This window comes from Gopherus flavomarginatus, chromosome 3, assembly GCF_025201925.1.
Source record: "Gopherus flavomarginatus isolate rGopFla2 chromosome 3, rGopFla2.mat.asm, whole genome shotgun sequence".
Classification (NCBI taxonomy): Eukaryota; Metazoa; Chordata; order Testudines; family Testudinidae; genus Gopherus; species Gopherus flavomarginatus.
The window spans coordinates 283,606,747-283,628,985 of record NC_066619.1 but is presented as its reverse complement, the minus strand read 5'-3'; the positions used below and the strand labels follow the sequence as shown (position 1 = coordinate 283,628,985).

The window sequence follows — 22,239 nt, the reverse complement described above, 5'->3', positions numbered from 1 at the left end:
GTATTCCCTTTCCATTACCTCATTCCCATAACCTACCCTCTTCCTCCAACTCCTCTATTCTTTTCCTGAGATCTAAACTTCACGGTTTTATTAAAACTTCCACCTACTAGGATTTTAACCAAAGTTCCTCATGTCCCCCTTGTTTGCAATAAAGAAACATCTTTCCTTCCCAGAGGGAAACAAAAAAATATTTCCATGGACCTTCGAGTAATTGTTTAACTCTGCCCCCTTCCTCAATAGAAACTTGAGGGAGCTGAAATTGCAGGGTTCAGCACAGCTCGGGTTTCCTTCCTGCAGCCGTCCCAAAGTTAGCATCGCTTTTTTCAGCATTGTATAACCAGACCTCCTCCCCTCTCCCTCAAGCATCCCAAGCTACGCCCCCATCATAGAGGGAGCAGGGTCATCTCTTTTGTGTGCAGTATCACACCCACATCCTGATACTACAATGGGGTGCATTGCTATATACTTATATATACACAACAAATCAAATTTGCAAACTGGAATCTGATAGAATGAATTCTGTTTAATTCTTTGTAGGTTCTTATACTGTGCTCATCACCGGAGTGTCCGAGCATCTTCCAATAGTGCATTAAGAGATGAGATTAAAATCTCTCATCTTCTCTCCAGGAGGCTAAATGTGCATGGTAGAGTGTTTTGTTTTGGTAGGGTGTCCCCCTTCCCCAACACACACACACAGCCTGCTTTGTGTTTATGTTAGAGAAGGCAAGGTCAATGAACCATTATGGGTCTTCAGTGTACAACAGTATCCCATACCTGGGTCCATTCAGCATACAGCAGTATTGTGAGATAATCATTATAGTCTAATATATTTTGTGACTCTTATTCTACTGTCCAAATGAAAGAAAGCTCAGAAAAAGCCTATTTTCTGGTGAGAATCAAAGGGTACATGGGGGAGCCAATTGCCTCTCTGTAATCTATGAAATCCACAATACAAATCTGCACTACCTTGACATCAGACCATCATCTCATGCTAATGCAGTGCATTATGGGCCCAAATGCCAGTATTTGTCTGCTAATGCCCAGATCTTGCCATGAGCTCTGTGTGGGCACCTGGGTGCAGAAATTTTGCCTGCAAGGAACACATTGCAGGATTGATGCCTGGGACTGTAAACTCTAGGGAGGAGCAAATGCTGCGATCCTGGTCTCTGTTATGCCAGAGTAATTCTCCTGAGGGGAATGGTTCCCTACAGTGTATATTCTAATAATTGCCCTTTCCTCTGTGCTTAGATCAGATGTATTATTATGAGAGAGCTGTTAGCATGCTGGGCAATGCATAGGTGACAGAGGGACAGGTTCTGCTCTCAGGTTACCCTGGGGGTTAGGTCTGTGAATCAGAATCTGAAGTCAGTCCTACAGCATCTCATTTCAACCCTTCCTGAGATCAGAATCTAGCCCTAGGAGGGCACCTGCGTTCAGTGCAATGCCCAGCATGCTGATGAAGCTCTATAAGCAGGAGACTGCTTGAAACACACTGAAAGGAACCACTACATGCATCGGATGAAGTGGGCTGTAGCCCATGAAAGCTTATGCTACAATACATTTGTTAGTCTCCAAGGTGCCACAAGCACTCCTATGATTTTTATAAGGAACCAGTGGCTGCTGGCTGGAGACTCCCTTCTCTGACTCCTGGCTTCAGGGCAGGGAGGCACCGTTCTGCGCCTTTGAAATAACAACGTCATTGATCACTTAATGAGGCTGCCTCTCCCCTTTCATTCACAGGCACAGGGACAGCCTCCCCCGCCCACCTCTCCCACCACGGCACAGCCCTGGCGTTGCCCTTTTAAGAGAGGGGCGGATGGACAGAACTCGATGGGTTTTCAGGTTACTGCGGTTCAAGTCACACGTGCCACCGGCTGCAACTGGGGGATGTGCCGCCCCCCCCCAGCCCCCGCCCGACCCATAATAAATCCATGGATAAATCCAGAAGCGCTGACGAGCCCGAACTTCCACCCCATCCCCCATCCCGCTCTCCAGCCTCAGAAAGAAGCTGGCGCTGCCGACGCCCCTCCCTGGGCTGAGCTCGACCCGCAGCAGCGCCTTCCTAGCAGTCGAGCTTGGAGCGCGGCCGGGTGGGCCCCCGTGTGCTGAGCCCCTCGGTGATCGCCCTCCTCCCGGCCAGGATGCAGAGCTGCGGGGAAGCCCCGACCAGCCGGTTACCAGTCCCGTCCCCCCACCCCCACCAGAGCCGCTCGCCTCTCTCCATCGCCCTTTTAAATTCCTCAAAGGACTGGCGGGGCTGCCGGCAGCGTTCGGCGTTTCGAACGCTCGCCCCGCCGCGTTCCATCGTCCGAACGCCGCGACTCTGCGGGGGGCGCCCACGTGCTGGGGGCGGAGCGGCCCGGCCCGGCCCGCGGGGACCCAGGCTCACGAGTTCGTTGCCCCGCCCAGGAGCCGGGGGTGGGCAGTGCCCGTGCTCCCGTCTCCCCCTTCTGTGGCGGAGCAGGGACCCAGCTACCGGGGGGGCGGTCTCTGGGACAGGGGCCCACTCGCCTGGTTGGAGCACCCCGGGGGGTGAGCGGCACCCTAGTCCCCCCCACACCCCGAGCTGCTCCCTCTTGGTGTGGGGGGAGGGCCCCTTACCTTTCTCTTGTGCCTGTGGATGTCCCCGATGGAGTTGGCCACCGTGTTGGGTCCTAGGAGCATCCTGGTGCTCCGGGGCCACTCCGTGCTCACCAGGTGGTGCTCTCCCATCAGGATCTTCCGCACGTTCTCGGCGCCGGTCACCCGGATCAAGGGGCGTCCCAGCAAGTGAGTCTTAAAGACGTTGCCATATTTCTCCCTCCTGGACGATTGGAAGCAGGATCCCTACGACAGACACACACACTGAGCCTGGGGACAGACATCCACTGATGGGCCCCGAACAGGCACCGACTTTGATGCCTAAGCACAGGCACCTTTACTGAGAGCTCTGCGACTTTTACTTAAAGCGGGGGAGGGGGTCAACATGTTAGGACCGGGATGGGGGCGGGGTTCCTCTCTATTCTCACCGCGGCCCCCCACTTCCCTCAGGCTAGCCCGGCTCCCGCTTGCGGTGGCAGACGGGGAATGCCCTAAAAGGCGCTCCGTGGGATTTCCCAGCGCTAGGATGAGGAGGGGGGCGTGCAGTGCGCTGGCTTTTCCAATATTCGGGCCCAGCCAGGAAAATATATCCCGGGCGAAACCTCCCTCTTTGTTTAAAGATCCCGGAAAATATTGTGGAGGGGAAAATAGATGCTGAGCCTGCAGTGACACCCACCCCAGTGACCTTTGATTCACCCCCCCGTGGGAGGGTGAAGGCTCCTTTAACCCCAATCAAAGAAACTTGTTCCAAGACCATCCATGTACTTTGCAGCCCCTCAAGATCAATGGCCACTAGCCAGGGGCTAATAACAGAAGCCACTGATCCCACAAGCTCTCCGTCGGATTTATGATGAAACGCATTGAAAAGCAGTTTAAAAGAAGAAAAAAAAATATGCTACTGTAGTTGCAGCGCATAACAAGGAGGAATGCAAACTGGCTGCTGTGCAGGGAGGGACACATCACCAGACTGACGCCAAGCAGGTCTTGGGCGCGGTCTGGAGAGAAGTTTGGGGAAAGAAGGTGGACTTGGAGGGAGGGGCTCCCTTTTCTGGGCCGCCAGGCCGGACCGAGGTCCTCGATGTGTGCGAAAGGTCAGCGAGGAGAGACGGCATCGTTTAGCGGGAGGCAGTGGGAAAGTGATGATTTGACAAGAGGTTTGGCCGTGGGATGGGTTGAGTAACGTGAAACCAACAGGGCGTGTGATTCTATCCCAGCAAGACGGGGGCAGTTTGGCTGGATTGGGTAATGACTGCCGTTGAGGTGCATGTAAGCAATGCTAGGGAAATGATCTCGAGCCACGGGCTCTTGGGAAATACCTTGCTTGGTGGGGGGGAGGAAGTGGGGGGGCTATAGACCGAGACAGCCTGGTGGAATGAACGTATCTATCCAAACACGGTTTTGTATAGCTGCGTGAAATGAAGTATCCTTAAAACTCATCAGGTTGGGCTACCGGGGGGGTTGCCGGCTCCCATCAAGCGTGGAGGAAGAGGTGTTTGTCACCTTGATACACTCAGGCCAATTGGGAGAACTCCCCTGTTGTCCACACCCCGTCACTGAGTGAAGTGCTGGACCCTGGGCGATAGGGGGGCATTGTTCTCTCTGCCTCCGCCCCAATGAAGTTAGAGGGTCTTCCCATTACTAATCTTACCCACTCCCCCTCGACAAGAAACGTACCGAGCTCTTGGCGTCGAGTTGCTACCCCCTTGCCATGAATGCACAAACTTTACTTAAAGTACCGTGATAGCGAATACCACGCACGCTGGTTGTAAGTTGCTAGGTCCCCAGCACAGGTAGATCTGTTTCATGCTATTCCTCTCTGTCTGCGAGGGTGAATTAATGACCAAGTCTTCCAGTGAGGGCGGATTTAATGGACCACGGATTGATCCCATAAAGAACAATTCATTCAGGAAACCAAAACAACTGACTGCCTCCTTTTAGTTCCATAACATACCAAAGCTTTAAAACTTTTCATGAAATCTGAATGACTTTTAAAGGGTGTAATTGTCTTGGGCTAAGTCAGTCTGCAGATTCTGGAGTTTTAATAACTTTCCCACATGCGCGGAGGTTCTTTTATCATAGAAAAGGGGCACAAGGAGCCCCCTCCCGGAAAAAAACCCCAGAAACCTTGTGAGAAACTTTCTATCAAGTTTGCAAAAGGAGCTTCTCCTTTAAATACAATCGCTTGGAAGAAAAAGTTCCAATCTGCGCTTAACCATTGTAGCTACACAAACTGAAGTGATGTGTGTGGGTGGGGGTGTGTGTTTATTTTTAAACAAAAGGGCGGTTGTGAATTTTCGATGTTTCAGGTGACCCTGTTTCTTGATCTGCGTAAATATAATTAAAGTGCTTTTTGTGGCGTTAATAAAGAGTTATTTGTACAGCATTTCCACTGCAGCACAAAGGACACCTTTATGTGGTAGGAGTTTCGAGTGGAGTCCAATTTATACAACATTTTGTATTTTTAGCCCAGGACTCTGTTTGGATGGAGCCTGTGGAAAGGGAGAACCCTTTTCTGGTCCCCCTGTAAAAATCTGATAAATTTCTTTAAAAAATAAAGCGCTATTGAGAGCGTGCAGTTAACCCTTTAGCGGCTGCCAGGAGCGCGCCTCTTTTTTACAAGCCGGCTGGCGTGGAAAGAGAGGCTCTCTGGCTGGGTGTTTCCAGAGTTTGTTTTGATTCTGTAACTTGTTATGGCTAGAAATGTTGGGGTCCGGGGGGGAGGGAAAGGTGCTGCCGGCATGCACACACACCAGCCCGATATTAGCATCGAAATGTGCGAGGGAAGGAATCCGTGTAAACCGGTGTAGCCGCCTCTTCCCAAATCAACCAATGAAACCTGACCTTTGCTCGTTAGAGCATCCTTAAAATAATACATTTGCTAATTCCAGGCGGGTTCCCTCCTAAACCAGGCGAAATCTATTTAACCGGAGTGGTGAATGAAAGCGACGGATTTGTGCATCGAACAGCCTGGATATTGAATGTAGATGGTCTGGACACTTCAAAGCGCTCGTTATTGACAACAGATTGTACTGTGTTTTCACGGGGGATTGGGGATTGTTCCTTAATAACCAGCCACGCTTCATCAGCACCGCTAAAAGTTAGTTCTCGGACTAGCACACATCGTGCCCAGTGGTGACTTTACCCAGGTCTTTCGGTCTGGGGGTGATCAAATTCCACAAAACGCTGTTCAACCTTTAACAAGACTAATCCCGGGTTAATCTAACGATTACCTACAAATGCTTCCCCTCCAGTGGATCTGAGTTACACTGTTTATACATCTAATCTAATCCATGGCAACAACTGCAAATCAGAATCACTTCCCTTCTATCGCTCCTGAATCGACAGTCACCGATGTTTAAACAAGCAACCCCGGTGCCAGGGGTCGGGATTCGCTCCAGTGTGTACTCTGACTTTCAGAAATGAGCTGATTTTACCTGGCTGACTAACGTAACTCTGTCCTAGCCTTAAAGGGGCAATGCACCCACTTGGGTCATTTTCACTCCCAGGCCGGCTAAGAGGTACACAGCGGGGCAGAACCATGGTGACCCCAGTCCCTGGCGATGATGGGACCCACAAAATTACAGTAGTGAAAACAGTCATCTTTCTGAAGTCTTAAAAGTTCACAGTTCACCCAGCCATCTGCTTGGGAAAAGGGGATAATTTGTAAAGGAGACTCACTGTTTTTTTAGTGGCCAATAAAACACAATTTCAACGGTCCAGATTTTTTGCCTCCTCGAGCAGTAAATGATCCCGATTCTTAAATGCACGCTGCTATTGAAATGAATGCAATTCCTGTATGAGACCTGCCTCAGAGCGCCCGGCTCAGAGCAATCCGCTTGCCATGGACATAAAATGTTGCAAATCGACAGACTTCCATTCAGCTCCTCACTCTGCTTTGAAAATGACCCCCCCGCACGCACACACACACCCTCACAGAATAAAAGTGCCTCTGAAATCTTCCCCGTGCTCCTGCGAGAATGCATGATGCAATCCCACTGGTGCAAACCAACTGTCCCAGACCACCTTAAATGAAGGAAGGGGAATCCTTACCTGTAGCAGCCAGTGGAACGTTTCTCCGATTAAGGGGAATCCCATAGACCCTTTAGGGATCGGTAACTTGCAGCTTTTGTCCCGAGTGGCTGCCCAGCGCAGCTGCCACAGCTGTTGGGACACTGCCAAGAGCAGAGTCAATGATACCAGGCATGCAGCGAGGGTAGCCAGCGCAGAAACCAGATCAAAACTTTCGAAAAGCATATTTGGAAGGAGAAGGAGGAGGGAAGGGGGGGAACAACCCAAATCCTCTGAAATGCACCGCGCACAGGCACAAAAAGGCAAATAAAAAGTCACCCACTGTAGCGCTTCATAGAAGGTGAGCTCAGAGCAGGGAAGAGGGAGGAGATCAGAATTTGGGGGGTGGGGTAGGGAGGTGTCTGGTTCTCTTCCCCCCACCACCAGCAGCAAAATAAGATTCCCCTCTCTGAAAACTTTTAAAGTAAACTTTTACAGAGCACACAGCCAAAAAGAAAAAAAAAACAACCCACAAACTCTGTGTGTGCAATCAATTTTTTTTAAAAAAGGAAGAAGAAAAAACCCCTATGCAAATACTATAGGTCTCTTTGCTGCCAATGCAAGCCAGAAAAATATAGCATCTATCTATATCGTGAAATAATTCAGCAAAGATCTGGAGAGATGGAGCAGGAATTAAATATATATATAAATAGAGAGAGAGAGTTATATAGCTATATATAGGCTGGTTATTGTAAGCCCTAGACTTCTGTCCACTGGATTGCTGTAAAGAGGGAGGTTTGGTTGTTAAATCCTCTCTCAATGTGAGTAAAAAAAAACTCAAATGTGTGTGTTTATATAGAGGCAGGGAGGCTGAGTAATGGGCAAGCAGCCAGCTGCTGGCTGCTTCCCCCCCCCCCCCGCCCCCCTTCACTTCAGAGGACTTTTTGGAGGCGGGGTGAACGTCTAGGCAGACCGGGCGCTGGAGCGTGCGAGGTTTGGCTTCAGTCCCAGAAAAGAGACAGCCAGGGAGGGTTGTAGAAGGATCAAACTGAGTTTTTCATTTTCCTGTCTGCTGGAATCCACACCTACAACAAGGAGATAAACAAACAAGCGCTCAGCCATGTGGGGGCATCTTTCCCAGCCCTGGGCTTTTGCAGCAGCTTTCACCTGGAAAGGGGCGAGGGGGGTGAGTGGGGCATCACCCCTGTTTGCAGCCGCTTCTGTTTCTCGCTTCACTGATTTTATTTTTGAATGAGATCTTTCTTTCCACGGTGTCTCATTGACACACCCCCTGCCGCAGCAGGAGGCGATCCCAGGAGCTCTGCAACTGATTTCCACCGGTGCCTCTGGAGATCAGCCCCCCAAAGACTTTAAAATTACACCACAAAATGATCTCAGGGTCCGATCCGACTTTCTTATCCTGCCTGAGCCGCCCGCGCGCTTTCCCTGCGGCTGGAGGAAAGGTGTGTTTGAAGAGACACCATTGCATTTTATAGAGAACTGACGTTTTGCCATCCTAGTTCGAGGGAGACTGGCAAACTTTCTTTTTCTCCTTCGATTCCTCCTAAATCTAATAGTTATTGCTATCGAGAGTCTCTCCCGGCCCCACCCTTCACCACACCCAAAGATTGCTACCCACACGCCAGGGAAAGGTAGTGTCAGGGCTGGGTAGTGACAGGCAGATTGGCCAAGAATGTGCTTCAGATTACAGGGAAAACAAAAGTTCATTGACTCTCCCGCCTCCCCCAGCGGGTTTGAATCTGGTGGGACACAGAAACCAGAGCTGGGTGTCGCTCTGTCTCAGATTGTCCTGTTTTCTGTGAGCCAGGGGCCCCAGAGAAAAGGGTGAGTGCGTCGGAGCGCCTGGAGGACGGGCTTGTTTTCTGCCCTCCATGCACGTCTAGCCCGGAGCACTGGATGCGAGACGCGCTCGCTCCCCTCTCTCCCCCTCCCTGTTCCGGCGCTTTTCAGAGCTGAAGCGAAGTCTCTCGGCTCCCCCAGCCCGGAGCATCGCGGCTCACTCTTTGCCCTGTAACCCCACCTGGTGGACAGTTTGGATAGTACACCGCTCCGAACAGCAGGTGAAGGCAGAAAATGCATGCTGCATTCAAAAGGGCTTTCTTTGAATGCGAAAGGACATAGGAAACCAGGCGATCTCTTTTTTCCCCCTCTTTCCCTCCTGTCCACTTTTCACTTCTATCTGTTCCTGGTGCCTATTCAGCCACTGCTAAAGTATCTCTCGTTTTAAAAAATGTATCATAATCTGTGCAAACAGCTGGAGAATTGTGTTCCCGGGTTCTGAAGGATCGGATGCCTCTACGGTAGGTTGTTGGAGGTAACATTAGACTGTCCCCCAATCTAACCTAGCAGGTCTTTGCAGGACCTACTGTCCAAAGTTAGGGGTCAGCACTAGAAACAGAACCCTGTCTCCCAGTTAAGTACACCTCTCCCTCGCTGGGCACTGCAGGATACAGGCTGCAGTTTCAACAACTACCCTCTCAGAAGCTCTTTGGGCCAGGATTTGTCTTTACTGCCCCCTCCTCCCAAAAGAGGAGGGGGTTGTCACTTGCAGAAAGGAGACCGAGGCCATCCCAGACTGAATTTCCTGCTAAATAATTCTCTCCTGCAGCTGCTGGGGGGCCTTTCTGCAGTCAAAGGGGTGCTGGGAACTGCTAGACTGCTCTCACCAAGGCAGGTTCCCAGAGCAGCAGCAGCCCATGCCCTCCTGGAGGGCTGCTTCCCAAGCAGCAGGTTCCCAGGCCTCTCTACCTTCAGCAGGAGACAATGCTAGAGTCTGCCCTAAGGAGCAGTCCTGGGTTGGGTGGAGGTGGGAGGGACTGGATGTCCTAGTGGTTGTTGAGTTGTGTCTAATGGCCATCTGCCTTTCTGTGCAAGTTCCTTGGTCAAACAGTGGCTCAGAAGGGAGTGGGGTGATCTCCAGGGCCTATGACTAGGGTCAATGGGGACCTGGTGCCCCATTTTTCACACAGGAACCCATGTCTCCCCTGCATTCCCACCCCTTTGGAGAACAACATGGAGAGACCAGTGGGAGCACCGGGCATCCACTGAACTCAGCCTTGTGCGGTGGCTCTGCTTCTCTGGGCCCAGCCTTTCCCCACCTTCCTTCCTGTGCAGTTGCTGCAGAAGCATCTTCCAGATAAGCCAGCTAGTGCATCCCCCCACATGTGGAGTGATCCATTCCCCCTGCCCCCCAGACTTTACTACACAGGGCTACTGCAGGGCAGTATGGCCAGGAGGGCTACCAGTTAAAGCAGAGAACCAGTGACTTGCTTCTAGCCTTGATTCCATCAATCAGCTGCTGAGTGACCCTGGGCAAGTAACACAAACACTGTGCCTCAGTTTCCCCAAACATGGCAATAATAATACCTGCCTTTCAGAGGTGCCCTGTGTCCCTCCCACTTTCCAAGCAAAAGCAGGAGGGGCAGGGAGGGTGGAAAGGTGGGAGCAACTGCTTCCTGGCTTCCTTGTGAACAGAATGCTGGGCATCATTAAGAAAGGGATAGATAATAAGATGGAAAATATCATATTGCCTCTATATAAATCCATGGTATGCCCACACCTTGAATACTGCATGCAGATGTGGTCACCTCATCTCAAAAAAAGATATATTGGACTTCAAAAAGGTTCAGAAAAGGGCAACAAAAATGATTAGGGGTATGGAACGGCTTCCGTATGAGGAGAGATTAATAGGACTGGGACTTTTCAGCTTGGAAAAGAGACGATTAAGTGGGGGGATATGATAGAGGTCTATAAAATCATGACTGGTGTGGAGAAAGTAAATAAAGAATTGTTATTTGCTCCTTCTCATGATACAAGAACTAGGGGTCACCAAGTGAAATTAGTAGGCAGCAGGTTTAAAACAAACAGAAGGAAGTATTTTTTCACACAACACGCAGTCAACCTGTGGAACTCCTTGCCAGAGGATGTTGTGAAGGCCAAGACTATAACCGGGTTCAAAAAAGAACTTGATAAATTCCTGGAGGATAGATCCATCAATGGCTATTAGGCAGGATGGGCAGGAATGGTGGCCCTAGCCTCTGTTTGCCAGAGACTGGGAATAAGCAACAGGGGATGGATCACTTGATAATTACCTGTTCTGTTCATTCCCTCTGGGGCACCTGGCATTGGTCACTGTTGGAAGACAGGATACTGGGCTAGATGGACCTTTGCTCTGACCCAGTATGGCTGTTCTTATGTTCTTGGTGCCTGGTTGAAGTCCCTCCCTCCAGCACAGTGGGCCGAGCTGCCTCTCTCCATGATGTGCTCTCCTCAGGCCCTGATGGATTTCCAGTAGGAAAACACTGTGTGAGTCAATGCGTCTGCCAAGCAACTTTCATTCTCCCTTCACATCTTCAGTGCCTTCGAGGGAGGGAGGGTGAGCAGAGGCAGTGCCAGTGGGAGCAAAGGGGAACCTGGAGCACCCACCTTACCACAAAGCTGCCCTCGGGATCTGTGGGTTGGAGGGAATGATGTCTGGTACTCAGAGCTCAGGACTAGGAGTCACAACTCCTAGGTTCTATTGTCCAGCAGTCCCACCCTTGGCTTGTTGTGTAACCTTGACCACTCTCTGAGACTCAGTTTCCCTGTCTCCAAGCTGGCCTTCTGCCCAGGGGAGAATTTCACACATAGTGACCTGAGTTATCTAGGGTACATACAAGCACCTCCAACTCCACAGGCTCAACACTCCTCCCATGGCTCGGAGGCTACTGAAGGTGGTTTTTCTACAGTACAGAATTTGAAGCAATGCACACACTGAGACTGTAGGTCTCTGGGGCAGGGGCTGCCTATTTGTTCTGCATTTGTACGAGTCCACTGAGGCCTTTGCCCGTGACTACAGCTAGGAGGCACTACTGCAATACATGTAATAAAATAACAGTGGGAGGAAAGGCCAGTAGCAGCCAACTCTCTGGCCCAGGGGCTGGATCCTCTATTCTAAGGCTCAGGTTTGAAAGTCCTAGACACCTTGGCTTCAAATCCTCATGGGGAAGTTCTCTGGCCTGTGTCATTCAGGAGGTCAGACTAGATGATCGCAATGGTTTCTTTCTGGCCTTGGAATCTATGAAAGGATCAAGTTAGTCCATCACCCCTTCTTATGTACGTAATTAGAATACCTTGCAATTTACTGTGTTTGGGTCTTTGGGATGAAGCCTGAGGTTGTCTCTGCTTAGGGTGAGGCATCAAGAATCCCATACGAGCTTGTCCCAGTGTCTTTCGCCAGCATTTTCCCTCCCCCTTCCTGCTTTGGTGGAACAGGCTGGCAAGTGGCCACCCTTTGCCCCAGAGGTGGCTGCATTTCAGTGGTGTGGGAAGCATTTTGGGATCCTTCAGGATGGGAAGGAATTAGGACTGCAAACAACTATAAAATATTGGGGGGTGGTGTACGTCTGGTGGTAAATTAGCATAAAATAGCTTTGCCATTCATTTGTCTGACCACAATAGCTTAAATGCCTGATGGACAAGATCTTGTTATATCCCCCGTCTTCCCCCCTGGACAAAGTGCCTCAATACTGAATCTCAACCAGTTCAGAATTCATGCCCCCACCCCTCCTTTCCATGGCCCAGACCACATCTCCCCATCCACCACCTCTTCCTGTTCCCTGTCTCCCTGCATATTCCCCATTACCAGCACCCTGCCTCCCCTCCTGTTCATCATCACTTAGGCACCGACAGCCCTTGTTTCCCTGGCAAAGCAACATTAGGAAAGTATTTAATGTCAATGTAATTGGCTTTTAATACAATTTAGCAGTTGGGAGCAAGGGGAATCCAGCGCCAGGTGATCAGCTGGCTTTCCTGAGCCCCTGGCAAATGCTCCACTGAGCACTGCGTTAGAACCGCTGGAGTCGTACTTAAAGTTTCAATCTATCAGCCTTGGTCAGTTAGCAAGAAAGGGGAAGTGAGGCATCCCCAGAGCAGCTGAGATGGCTATTTTAGTTACACCTGTCCTGGCTCAGACTGCAGGGAAATGAGGACAAGACCTTGACGCAGACCCCACCCACCACCCCCATAAAAAGAAAAAATAATAATTAAATTTCCTCAGCACCTGATTGTTAATATTTCTAAGTTTCCTGGAGCAGCCATGTCAATTTCATGTGTGCTGTGTTCAGAGGACTCACATGCAGCCGTGTTTGCACCTGTCATCATTCATGAATTCGGGAGCAGTGCCACATTGACATTATAGGCTTTCTGTCAGATGATGGGCCTTTCCCTCAAACCCAGAGAAAATATACAGGCAAGACAGGCTAACCCCCACTAGTAGTGTCTTGTAATTAGAGCTGGGGGGGTTTCTACCCTGCAAAAAATTTCAAGTTTTTGATTTTTTTCCCCCTATTCTGAATTGGGACACAAAGCTTTTTTTTTTCCCACAAACCAAAATTCTAACAAATTTGCTTGGAGTAAATAGCAATATTTTGTTATTGTTAGTTCAAAAGATTTTGTTTCCATTTTTTTATGTAAAAATAAAATACATTATATTAATTAAACACAAAATGAAAGTTAATTCGAAGCAGAAAACTGAAACTTTTCAGTCCCTGAATGTTGGAAGCCAATGTTTCAATTTTTTTTTTATATTTTCCCATTTATTTGAAACAAAATTTTGATGAAATCAAAGGGATTTCATGAAAAAAGAAGTCAGTTTCGTTGAAACAGCATTTTCCAATGCAAAACTGTTGCAATGGGAATTTGTTAACACGCTCTACTTGTAATGCCAATCTCCACTGACCAGGCAGATTTCAGGCAAAGCGCTTTACAAGCTTTCCTTAAATAAGCCTTACAAACCCACTGGGTGGTAAATAAATATCCTCCTCCCCATTAAAACTTTCATGAAAATTTATTGTTTGGGTTTTTTGGCAAAATTTTGGTGAAAAAATTAGAATGTTCCAATTTGGAATTTTTTGGTCAGAACTAGAGCTGGTCAAATAAAAGATGAACATTTCTGTCAAAAATCCCAACCTGTTTTTTTCACCAAAAATACAAATTCCAGGCATTTTTTGACCAGCTCTAATCCCCGCTTTATGGAGGAGGAACTGACCACAGGACAGGCAAGTGTCCTGCTCTGGATCATGCAGCAAATCACTGGAAGAGCCAGAAATAGAACCCAAAAATTCATAGAATCATAGACTATCAGGGTTGGAAGGGACGTCAAGTGGTCATGTAGTCCAACCGCCTGCTCAAAGCAGGACCAATCCCCAGACAGATTTTTGCCCCAGATCCCTAAATGACCCCCTCAAGGATTGAACTCACAACCCTGGGTTTAGCAGGTCAATGTTCAGACCACTGAGTACTGATTCCTAGGGCCCTGCTCTAACCAGTAGATCCCACTCTCTGCCACTTCCTGAAAATTCTTTTTGTGGTTGTGCAAAACCAAAACACCTTTCCTAAGATGACACAGAAACAGGGTGCTGGAGTGAAACAGCCGACCAGGAACAGCTCTGCATTTCAGTTTGGTAGCAACAGTGCATGCGACTAACTCCCAGTGCAATCGTACATTGGGGGCTCTAACAGACACTGACACTGAATTATTAATATTTGCATTACAGCAGCACCTAATCCATTTGAGACCAGGGCGCTCTCAGGCTAGGTGCGGTATGTACAGCCCTTACAGCTTACACTCTAAATAGACTGAACAGGCAAAGGCAGAGATGGGAAACTGAGGCACAAGGAGGTGGAGGCAACTTGCCCATGGTCACTGGGCAGATCAGTGTCAGAGGCAGGAATAGACCCCAGATCTCCTAAGTGCTAGGATAGTGAACTGCCCACTGCTGCCTCTCACCCAGTCCCTATTTTTGCCTCTTCAAACACTGGCCTTGATGTGGAAAGCAATGGCACATATAGGCCATGCAGGCGAATGGCTCCACATGGGAGCAGGCAACTGGGCTCTGCCTGGGAACAGAGAAAGCCCATGCTGAAATATAAATGTTGGCTCTTAAGCCCCACGGACAGGAAGGAAAATGACAGGGGCACGGCTGGAGCCGTTTGTCATTATTCATTCTCTGCATGGATGTGCCTTAGCCCCACCATGACTGTGTGCTGCGTCTCGCCCCCTTGCAGCTCAGTGACCATGCGAGGGGCTGGATTGTGCTTTTGACTTTCATGGCGGTGCATAGGGGAGTACGGGGAGGCGCCCACAGGGCTCACTGAAAAGGCAGGGCATGACTGCAGCCTTGCCTTCTTCCCAACAGCAACACACCCACACCAGGGGAGAGCTATGGAGCGCTCAGGGTGTCGGACGTCTGCCCCGAAATAATCCCTGTCCAGAAAAAGCAGTTCCCTCTGCCTGACAATTAGAGCACCCTTGCGTTTCCCCTTCCCTCGCCCATAGGGGCAGGCCTGTCCCCTGCTGGTATTACCTTGCCAACTGTTCCTCCTTCTGGGGCCACCTGAGTATTAGAAGCTCTCAAGCAGAAGTACTATCCCTATTGCTCATGCGTCACTCCCCCTGCCCCCCCCCCTCCACACATGCCCTTTGTATCTGTCTACCCACAGCCCATCCCAATCTGCAGCCCCTGGAGCAATCCCTAACTGCAGTGGTGACCTGGCTGCTGAGTTAATCATTCCCGGGCTCCATTCCCTCCAGTCAGAAAGTTTGGGTTTAACACAGAGGACCACACCAGGCTTCCCGCCCATTGGAAAATCCTCCAGGCTGGGAGGTGACTCTGATATTCCCCTAGGGGAATCCCCAACAGATTGTTCCACCAGGAGGGGGGGGGGGTGTCACTCCCTGAGAAGGGGATTTGGAGCCAGCACCTGTAGATGTTGGGGATATATTGGAAGCCAGCCCTACTGCTTCCCTGCCGATAGCCCCACTGCCCTGAAAGCACAGCTCCATTGCTGTTAGCGTGGCTGTGCTGAACTGTATTGTCCAGCGATATTCACTGGTGCCTGGGTTAAGGGCAAAGTGTGTGCAACCCCGGCTTGCTTCTCTCACCTTGCCCGACACATGGAACCTCAACCCCCCAAAAAATCTGGGAATGCGGGTGGGTAAGAGCTGTGGTGGGGAAAGGGTGCCCCTTCTACACAGAGTGAGAAGCACTCATAGATCCATGGGGGACGATGCTGTCCCGTGTAACACACTCTACCACCTGGCTTGCTTTTGGACTAATCTTAAGGATTGTAGGAAATGCCATGGCAGCTCGGATCAATGGTTCATCTAGCCGAGTAGCCTGTCTCTGACAACCACCAGTGCCAGATGCTTCAGAGGAAGATGCAAAAAGCCTTCACGTTTTGAGCAACTGTGGAATAACCTGCTCACAGAGAAAGTTTCTTCCTGACCCCTGTCAATTAGTGATTGCCCTGAAGCATAGGAGTTTATATCCCCTTCCAAGGTTTTTATTTAAAACAATTCTGTTAAATGTAACTGGATGTTCTCATTGTAGCCGCACAAATGTCCAGTTCTTTTTTGAATCCTGCTAAGCTCTCAGCTTGGAGAGAATGGCAGAGTCCCACAGGTTAATTATGCATTATGTAAAAATCAATCTATCTACGTATATATATTTCTTAATTTTAAATTTGCTGCAGCCTTTCATTTTATGCATGCCCCCTCATTCCTGTATTATGTAAGGGTAAATAGGAGCACCTGATTTACTTTTCTCAACACATCATTCCCCTGTATACATTTTTTGTTCCCTCTTTTAACTACACAAACTCTCCTGCTACACTTTTACATGCCTGGCTATGAACATTAAGCAGGCAAAACTGAATCCACTCCATGTTAACAGATATATTTTTTAGCACATACCATGAAATAGTCTTGAAGGGCACTTGGACATTTCTAGGTACTGTTTACTTTTGAAATATAGCATTTGCTTCTGAAATTATTTTGTATTTTATCAAGCATTTGTTGCCTTCTGGCTCCTGTCATCTTTTTAAAATACTGATCTGTTTCTATGAATATTTTAGCCACCATAGTAAAAAATAATAATAATAATAAAATAAATGAATAAGGCTTGCTATGGATTGGAAATGCACAACTGCTATTTTTGATTCTGGTATGACCATTGCAGAAGCGTTCTTCTTATACATCATATCTAACTACACACAAAAGCATAATGTTTGTATTTGATCTAAAGTCAATTTTCAGCAAAAATCTGAAAACTTTGGACATATATTGCTCTCTGCTCTACTTTGTTCAAAATGGATTTCATTTTGCTTCTCTTTTTTATTTAGATTATTTGCTTTAATTGTTCTAGGCTTTAGTTTTCTTTCCTTTAACCATAAGGGTTTCATATTTTTATCGCATATTTCATATCGGTGGATTTCAAAGCACTTTACACACCTAACTGTCTGTGTAAAATTACAACAAATAAATGTGGATACTTTAATGGGAACCCTACATCCAGAGCAGCCAGACAAACAGAATCTATTAAAGATCTGATTTAATTTAAATAAAATCTCCAATTTCTCTGTAATTTAAGTATCATCCTTGCTGAGTTATTAATTGAAAAAACATGACCCTGCAATTTAATTTCCAGCTGGCTTTCTGGTCACTTTTTTTTTTTTAACCAAAACAATTCTAAAATGGATGGGCTAGATTCTCAGCTAGCGTACATTGCTGTAACTCCGCTGACTTCAGTGAAGTTACTCCAGCTGGAGATGTTCCTTATAGATCCATTTTTGCCAACTAGGAATCTGGCCCTGCGTTATTAACAATCAGACAACTGCAGTGAAATTTACAAGTTGCTGGGTAGCTCACCCTAATATGAAAAACGTTGACTGAAGCAATTCAGAAAAAGAGAAGGATAAGAATGTTTAGAGAGCAACTGGCTCAAATTCCCCAGATCTGGAAACATCAGTCATTTGATGCCAGCCCCAGCTAGCAATATTTTCTACATTCTATAGGCTAGGATCTCAAATAGGCAAAACATTTCAGAGTTCAAACAAACAAACAAAAATTTGTAACTTACCAAATACTTAGAGTCCAACTCGACTTGAACAATTTACTGCTCCCCCACCCCCCCCGACCCAAATCTACCTCCTACAGATTGTTCCCCCCTTGAAAGAAGCCGAGAGCATTTTATAGAATAAAAGCTGGTGTGGTATCCGCCCACAGCATGATGTCTGAAAATGAGTATTCATAAGCGCTTAAGAGCTGTGGCAAGGTAGGGCCCACCCCCCCACACACACCCTGCCGCCCCTCACATGAGTGTGCACATTTCAGATCGCAGATTAAACTTTTTTTTTTTGCTTGTTGTTCTTTTTCTCTCCCCTCCAACCCCCACCATGAAAACATTTTTTTAAATGTTCAATTGAGATTCTCAAATATCCTCCCTCTCCCTCGTTACACCCCTTCTCCCTGCAGTAACAGTTTTTGAAAAGACTCGGAAACCAGTATGTTTCTGCAAAGAGTTTATCAAATTACATTTGGTGACAAAGAGCTAAAGTGCATTTTCTTGAAGGCTTGACAATTGGGGATCCATCAAGGAAATGAAAAGAATGACAGAAAACCAAGGGCTTTTGTCAAATGTTGAAACAGCCGCGTGAAAGGCAAGGATTTGGGGCCCTTTGGGTGGGTTCACTTGATTTTTGTTTTGGTGGCATTTGGTTAATGTCTCTCCTGCAAGTTAAAGTCTAACCCTGGGGAAGAAGGCAAATTCGGGGGGCTTAAAATTCATGAGCTCTTCTTGTTTTTAACAAGATGTCAGTGTTCAAAAGGTTGGGGAGGGGGTGGAGAGGAAGCCCTTTAGAAATGTGAAGCTTCAGAGATAATGACTGATCGCTTTAAGATTGCATGGGAACAGGTGATATTTTTCCCCTCCTTTCCTTCGTTCCTTTTCTCCCCATCTGTCTTTTGTTTAATAGGATACTAACAAGAGAAAGGAGCCAGATCATTTTGATATTCTTCTTTGTGTGTGTGTGTGTTCTCTTGAGAAGAATGGTAGAATTCCAACCTTTTTCAGAAACTGTGGTAAAAAAGCTACAAAAACCACCCCCAAAAAGGGCAAGGTGTCTCACTTCTTCTCTTACTACAGCAGAACCTGCCCCGAGTGACCAGCTACAATCGGTGGCTTTGCAGAATTAGGCTTTAAACTGAGCTTGAAGAAAATTGTATTGGGGGCCTTGCATTGGGAACGGGGTGACTAATGGAGATTCAGCTGACAGATTCTCATTTCCACTAAGGCCCCTTTATGTAAATGTGTAAGATATGTTATAATATCATTTACATCCACTTTTTTACGTCATTTACATCCACACTGCCAAAGAGATATAAAGGGGCCTTAGGGTAAAAGGGAACCAGATCCTCAGATCCTACTCCCTTTACAGACTTCTGCAAAGCAGGATCCAGGTACTTAGTACAGATTTCATCAATACTTCCCTGGTGCAAATAGAGCGTAAGGTTAGAGAGCTAGGGGCGCTGGAGAGATATATTCAATGAGTCCGCACACTAACAATCTATGTATTTGCTCCCATTGCTGCTGCTAGAACCAGAGAAGGATTCCCCTCAAAGGCACAGAGGGACTCCGCCTGTTATGTACACTTTCCGTCCACAGATCTACTTGCTAACGTTACTGGCTTGAATGGCATTTGTCCTCTCCTGCTTCCCTATAGAAACATCCTATGTAAGAAGGAGATCAGCTTGGGACCTGCTCCGTATACAGGACGGCTTCCGAGTCCAGACTCTTTTGCACCACTGTTCCTTTCTTGGTTAGTTAGGAACAGTTTGTACGTCTCATTTCTGTGCGGGAGATGCTGAACACACAAAAAGCTCAAGCTTCTTGCTGGTGCAGATGAATAGGGAAAGAATAGTCTCTTTAAATCTTTAACTGAAAGACCAGACATAACTACATATTCTTAATAATCTCAGGTATACAGAGGCTTTAAATACATTTTCCTGGCTTTGAGATTCTGATGGGGGAATTTCCCACCTCCCCCACAGATTTTGATTCCTTTTGTTCATTTTTCAGAGTTTTCCTCCTTTCTTTTCCATTTTTTATCTTTCCTTTTTGTTTCTCTCTGTTAAAATGTCTGTTTGGAAATTGTCTGGATGCCTTTAAGCCTCCCCTGTTTAAAAAAAAGGGTATGAATTCTTCCTTTCCTGACATGCTTCACTTTTATTCCACTGCCACAGAAATCTCTCCCCCAAATATCAGTCTCCTTTGCAAACCATCTGGCTTTTCTGCTGCCTAGATCTTCTGCACACGGCAGATAATTACTCGAAAGACGGGGCTGCCTTAGAATTTGTGCATCAGTGCAAGAATGTAACCCCTGTTATTCTGCATGCTAATAATTTTGTAAAAATTTGTAAAATTAAAAAGGCATAAGGAGAAATATCTTATTCTGCTCTGGAGGGAAAATAAATGAGATTGAATTCCCCCGTTCACCTCAAATGAAAATACCAACATAATCCAAGGCAAGAATTGCAGGTAAGGCAAGTAGTAGATGTATTTTAAAGGGATCATAGCTTAAAGATGTTGCTGCAGAAATTTAAATATTATATTATATCCACACACACACCAGATCCTTTAATATAAAGCATTGCTGATGGGATAGCTTCAAGGAGATGCAGTTGTGAGGGAATCTGAAGAATTTAAACTTTGCTTGGAAAGTACCCTTTTTAAAGCCAAGGTTGCCTGGGTGCAAATGCTGAGTGCATTTGGCTGTTAGTTCATTTGTAGTTAGGATGTGCTATCCATCCCGGTGTTACCTCACATCGTTTTCCTGGTTTTCACCACTTTGCCCAGCTCTTCGAATCTCCTACTCCCCTCATTACAAGCCTGGAGAGAAGGTTAAAAGCATGAATAGAAAGGGAGCGTTGAAGAGCACTGGCTTTTGCGTTTCAGCCGAAGGGACAGCACATAATTTTATATTAGCGACAAACAAAGGGCTGCAGATGCCATGCTTTTTAACCCACCAGAACAGCCTTTTCCTCTGCCCTAAATCATGCCTTGTTTACTTATTAAGTTCCTGTCACAAACAAAGGGAAGCTCAATGTGGGACTCATTGTCTCCTTCAATGCTGAAACGAGACGCTCAAGATGTGTCGGATTCCTCATGAGTTCCAGGATTGGAATGGGGTCGTTTGAAGGGGTTGGGGGCGGATGGTGTGGGCAAGAAACCCTGGTAGGTCTCCTCTTGAGAAGCCACTGACCATGCAGCTCAGGCAGCTGCGTTTCCAAAGGCCCCCAACAAACTTTGCTCTTCATTAGTGCTTTTTATGAGCTAGGGACAAGAATCAGCTCCAATCCAGCTTGTATAGTTCAGTAAGAACCAGAGAGAGTGAGATGGGGGTGGAGGGACGACTTCATTACAGGCAGGGAACTTGCCTTCCTCAATCCCATTTCTTCTTCATTTCATCTTTGGCTGGGATCCTGCAGTGGGCAGACCCCTGCTTCCTGCACGGTGCTGCACTTTGAATTAACGAAGACCCTGCTTTCTCCGGCATCAGAGCCCGATGCTGTTAGAACGTCACTTCTGAGCACTGAGCTCGCCGTTGCGAGCGGTCCCCATCGACTTCAGCAAGGCCTACGCACCAGAGTAAGCCCTGCATTCACTCATCAGCCTTTCACCCCCAGCCCGTATTCCACGCCTGCATGTCTTTAAGCATGTGAGTAGTCCTGTGAGACTTAAACAAAGGTCTGAAGTTAAACATGTGCTGAAGTGCTTTGCTGAGTATGGCTGTGGACCAGGAATCAAAGGCCTATGTGACGGCAGGGTCGGGCCCCAAATCAGGAACCTCTGGGGCGAGCAGCGTAAGTGGAGCAGAAGAGAGGTTAGCCCTTCGCAAATGGCTTGTTTTACACAATGACCTTGTCGCAAGGTTTATACCACTTCTGCGTTCCACACAGAGCCCCAGATCCAGGGCTAGTGTCTAACATGCATAACGCACCCACCACCCATAGCACTGAAAGACACTGATGAGTCAGAAGGGGGAAAAGGTACAATGTACCAACCCATAAAGGCAAACCAGCAGCCAGCCAGACCCCTCCCCATCTCAGTCATCTACAGAAAACAAGAGTGGGGGCTCGCTGATGGGCTCCAAGCTGGGCTCTGCTGGACAAAGCTGAGAAAGGCAAAGATGGAGCACAGCCCCCTCACCAAGCCTGCCCTGCTGTACTAACGGGAGGGGGCTGACAGCAGGAGAGTCACAGCTGATCGCAGGGTCAGAGTAAAGGAGAAAGCAGGAGGTGGCTTGGTCCAGAGATATGTTGAGCGGCTTCAGCTCCCTTCGACCTCTGCCGCTTCCAAAATCCGGCCTGTCATTGGAAGAACTGGTTGAAATTCTTTGAAGGAAATAAACAATAAACAGGCTTCTGTAAAAAATGGATCTTTTTGTGAGAAATTTGTGGGGTTTTAAAAACTTTTTCCATTTTTTTGACAAAACCAGAAAATGATTTTTTTTTAAATTTTCTTTTCCCCATCTTCAATGCCAAAATTGAAAAGTGGCAAGCAGAAGGGCGGGCGGGCATGCATGTGAGAGAAAGAGAGAGAGAGAAAAAACACATTTTAAAAACAATATTGTTGATAAAAAACAACTGAATAAACTCAAAATTGTTCCCTGTTCAGGGCTGGTGGAATGAACATTATTTCAAATTTTGTGGATATATTTTTGGGACAATTCTTCCTCATGTTTTGGCCAGAGCTAATCCTTAGTCTCACCCAACCTGGATTTCTCTACCAAGTGTTTATGTTTTAGTGAGTA

At 47.6% G+C, this 22,239-nt stretch overlaps 1 protein-coding gene across 3 annotated transcripts in view; it reads right to left on the bottom strand.

Moving 5' to 3' along the window:
* The window catches only part of LOC127046400 (cytochrome P450 26B1), a 45,893-nt gene extending 28,311 nt beyond the window's left edge, over positions 1–17,582 (bottom strand). The window contains exons 1-3 of one of the 3 annotated variants that reach the window (XM_050943392.1): positions 17,508–17,582; positions 6,631–7,673; positions 2,602–2,826 (exon numbers count right to left, since the gene is read on the bottom strand). In XM_050943392.1, the coding sequence (XP_050799349.1) occupies positions 2,602–2,826; positions 6,631–6,834 (429 nt within the window). In that variant the 5' untranslated portion in view covers positions 6,835–7,673; positions 17,508–17,582. Of the gene's footprint in view, positions 1–2,601; positions 2,827–6,630; positions 7,674–10,700; positions 10,769–17,507 lie in introns of those variants that run through there. The other 2 variants (XM_050943393.1, XM_050943394.1) reach the window with 2 other exon arrangements.
* Between the last annotated feature and the right edge of the window lie 4,657 nt (positions 17,583–22,239).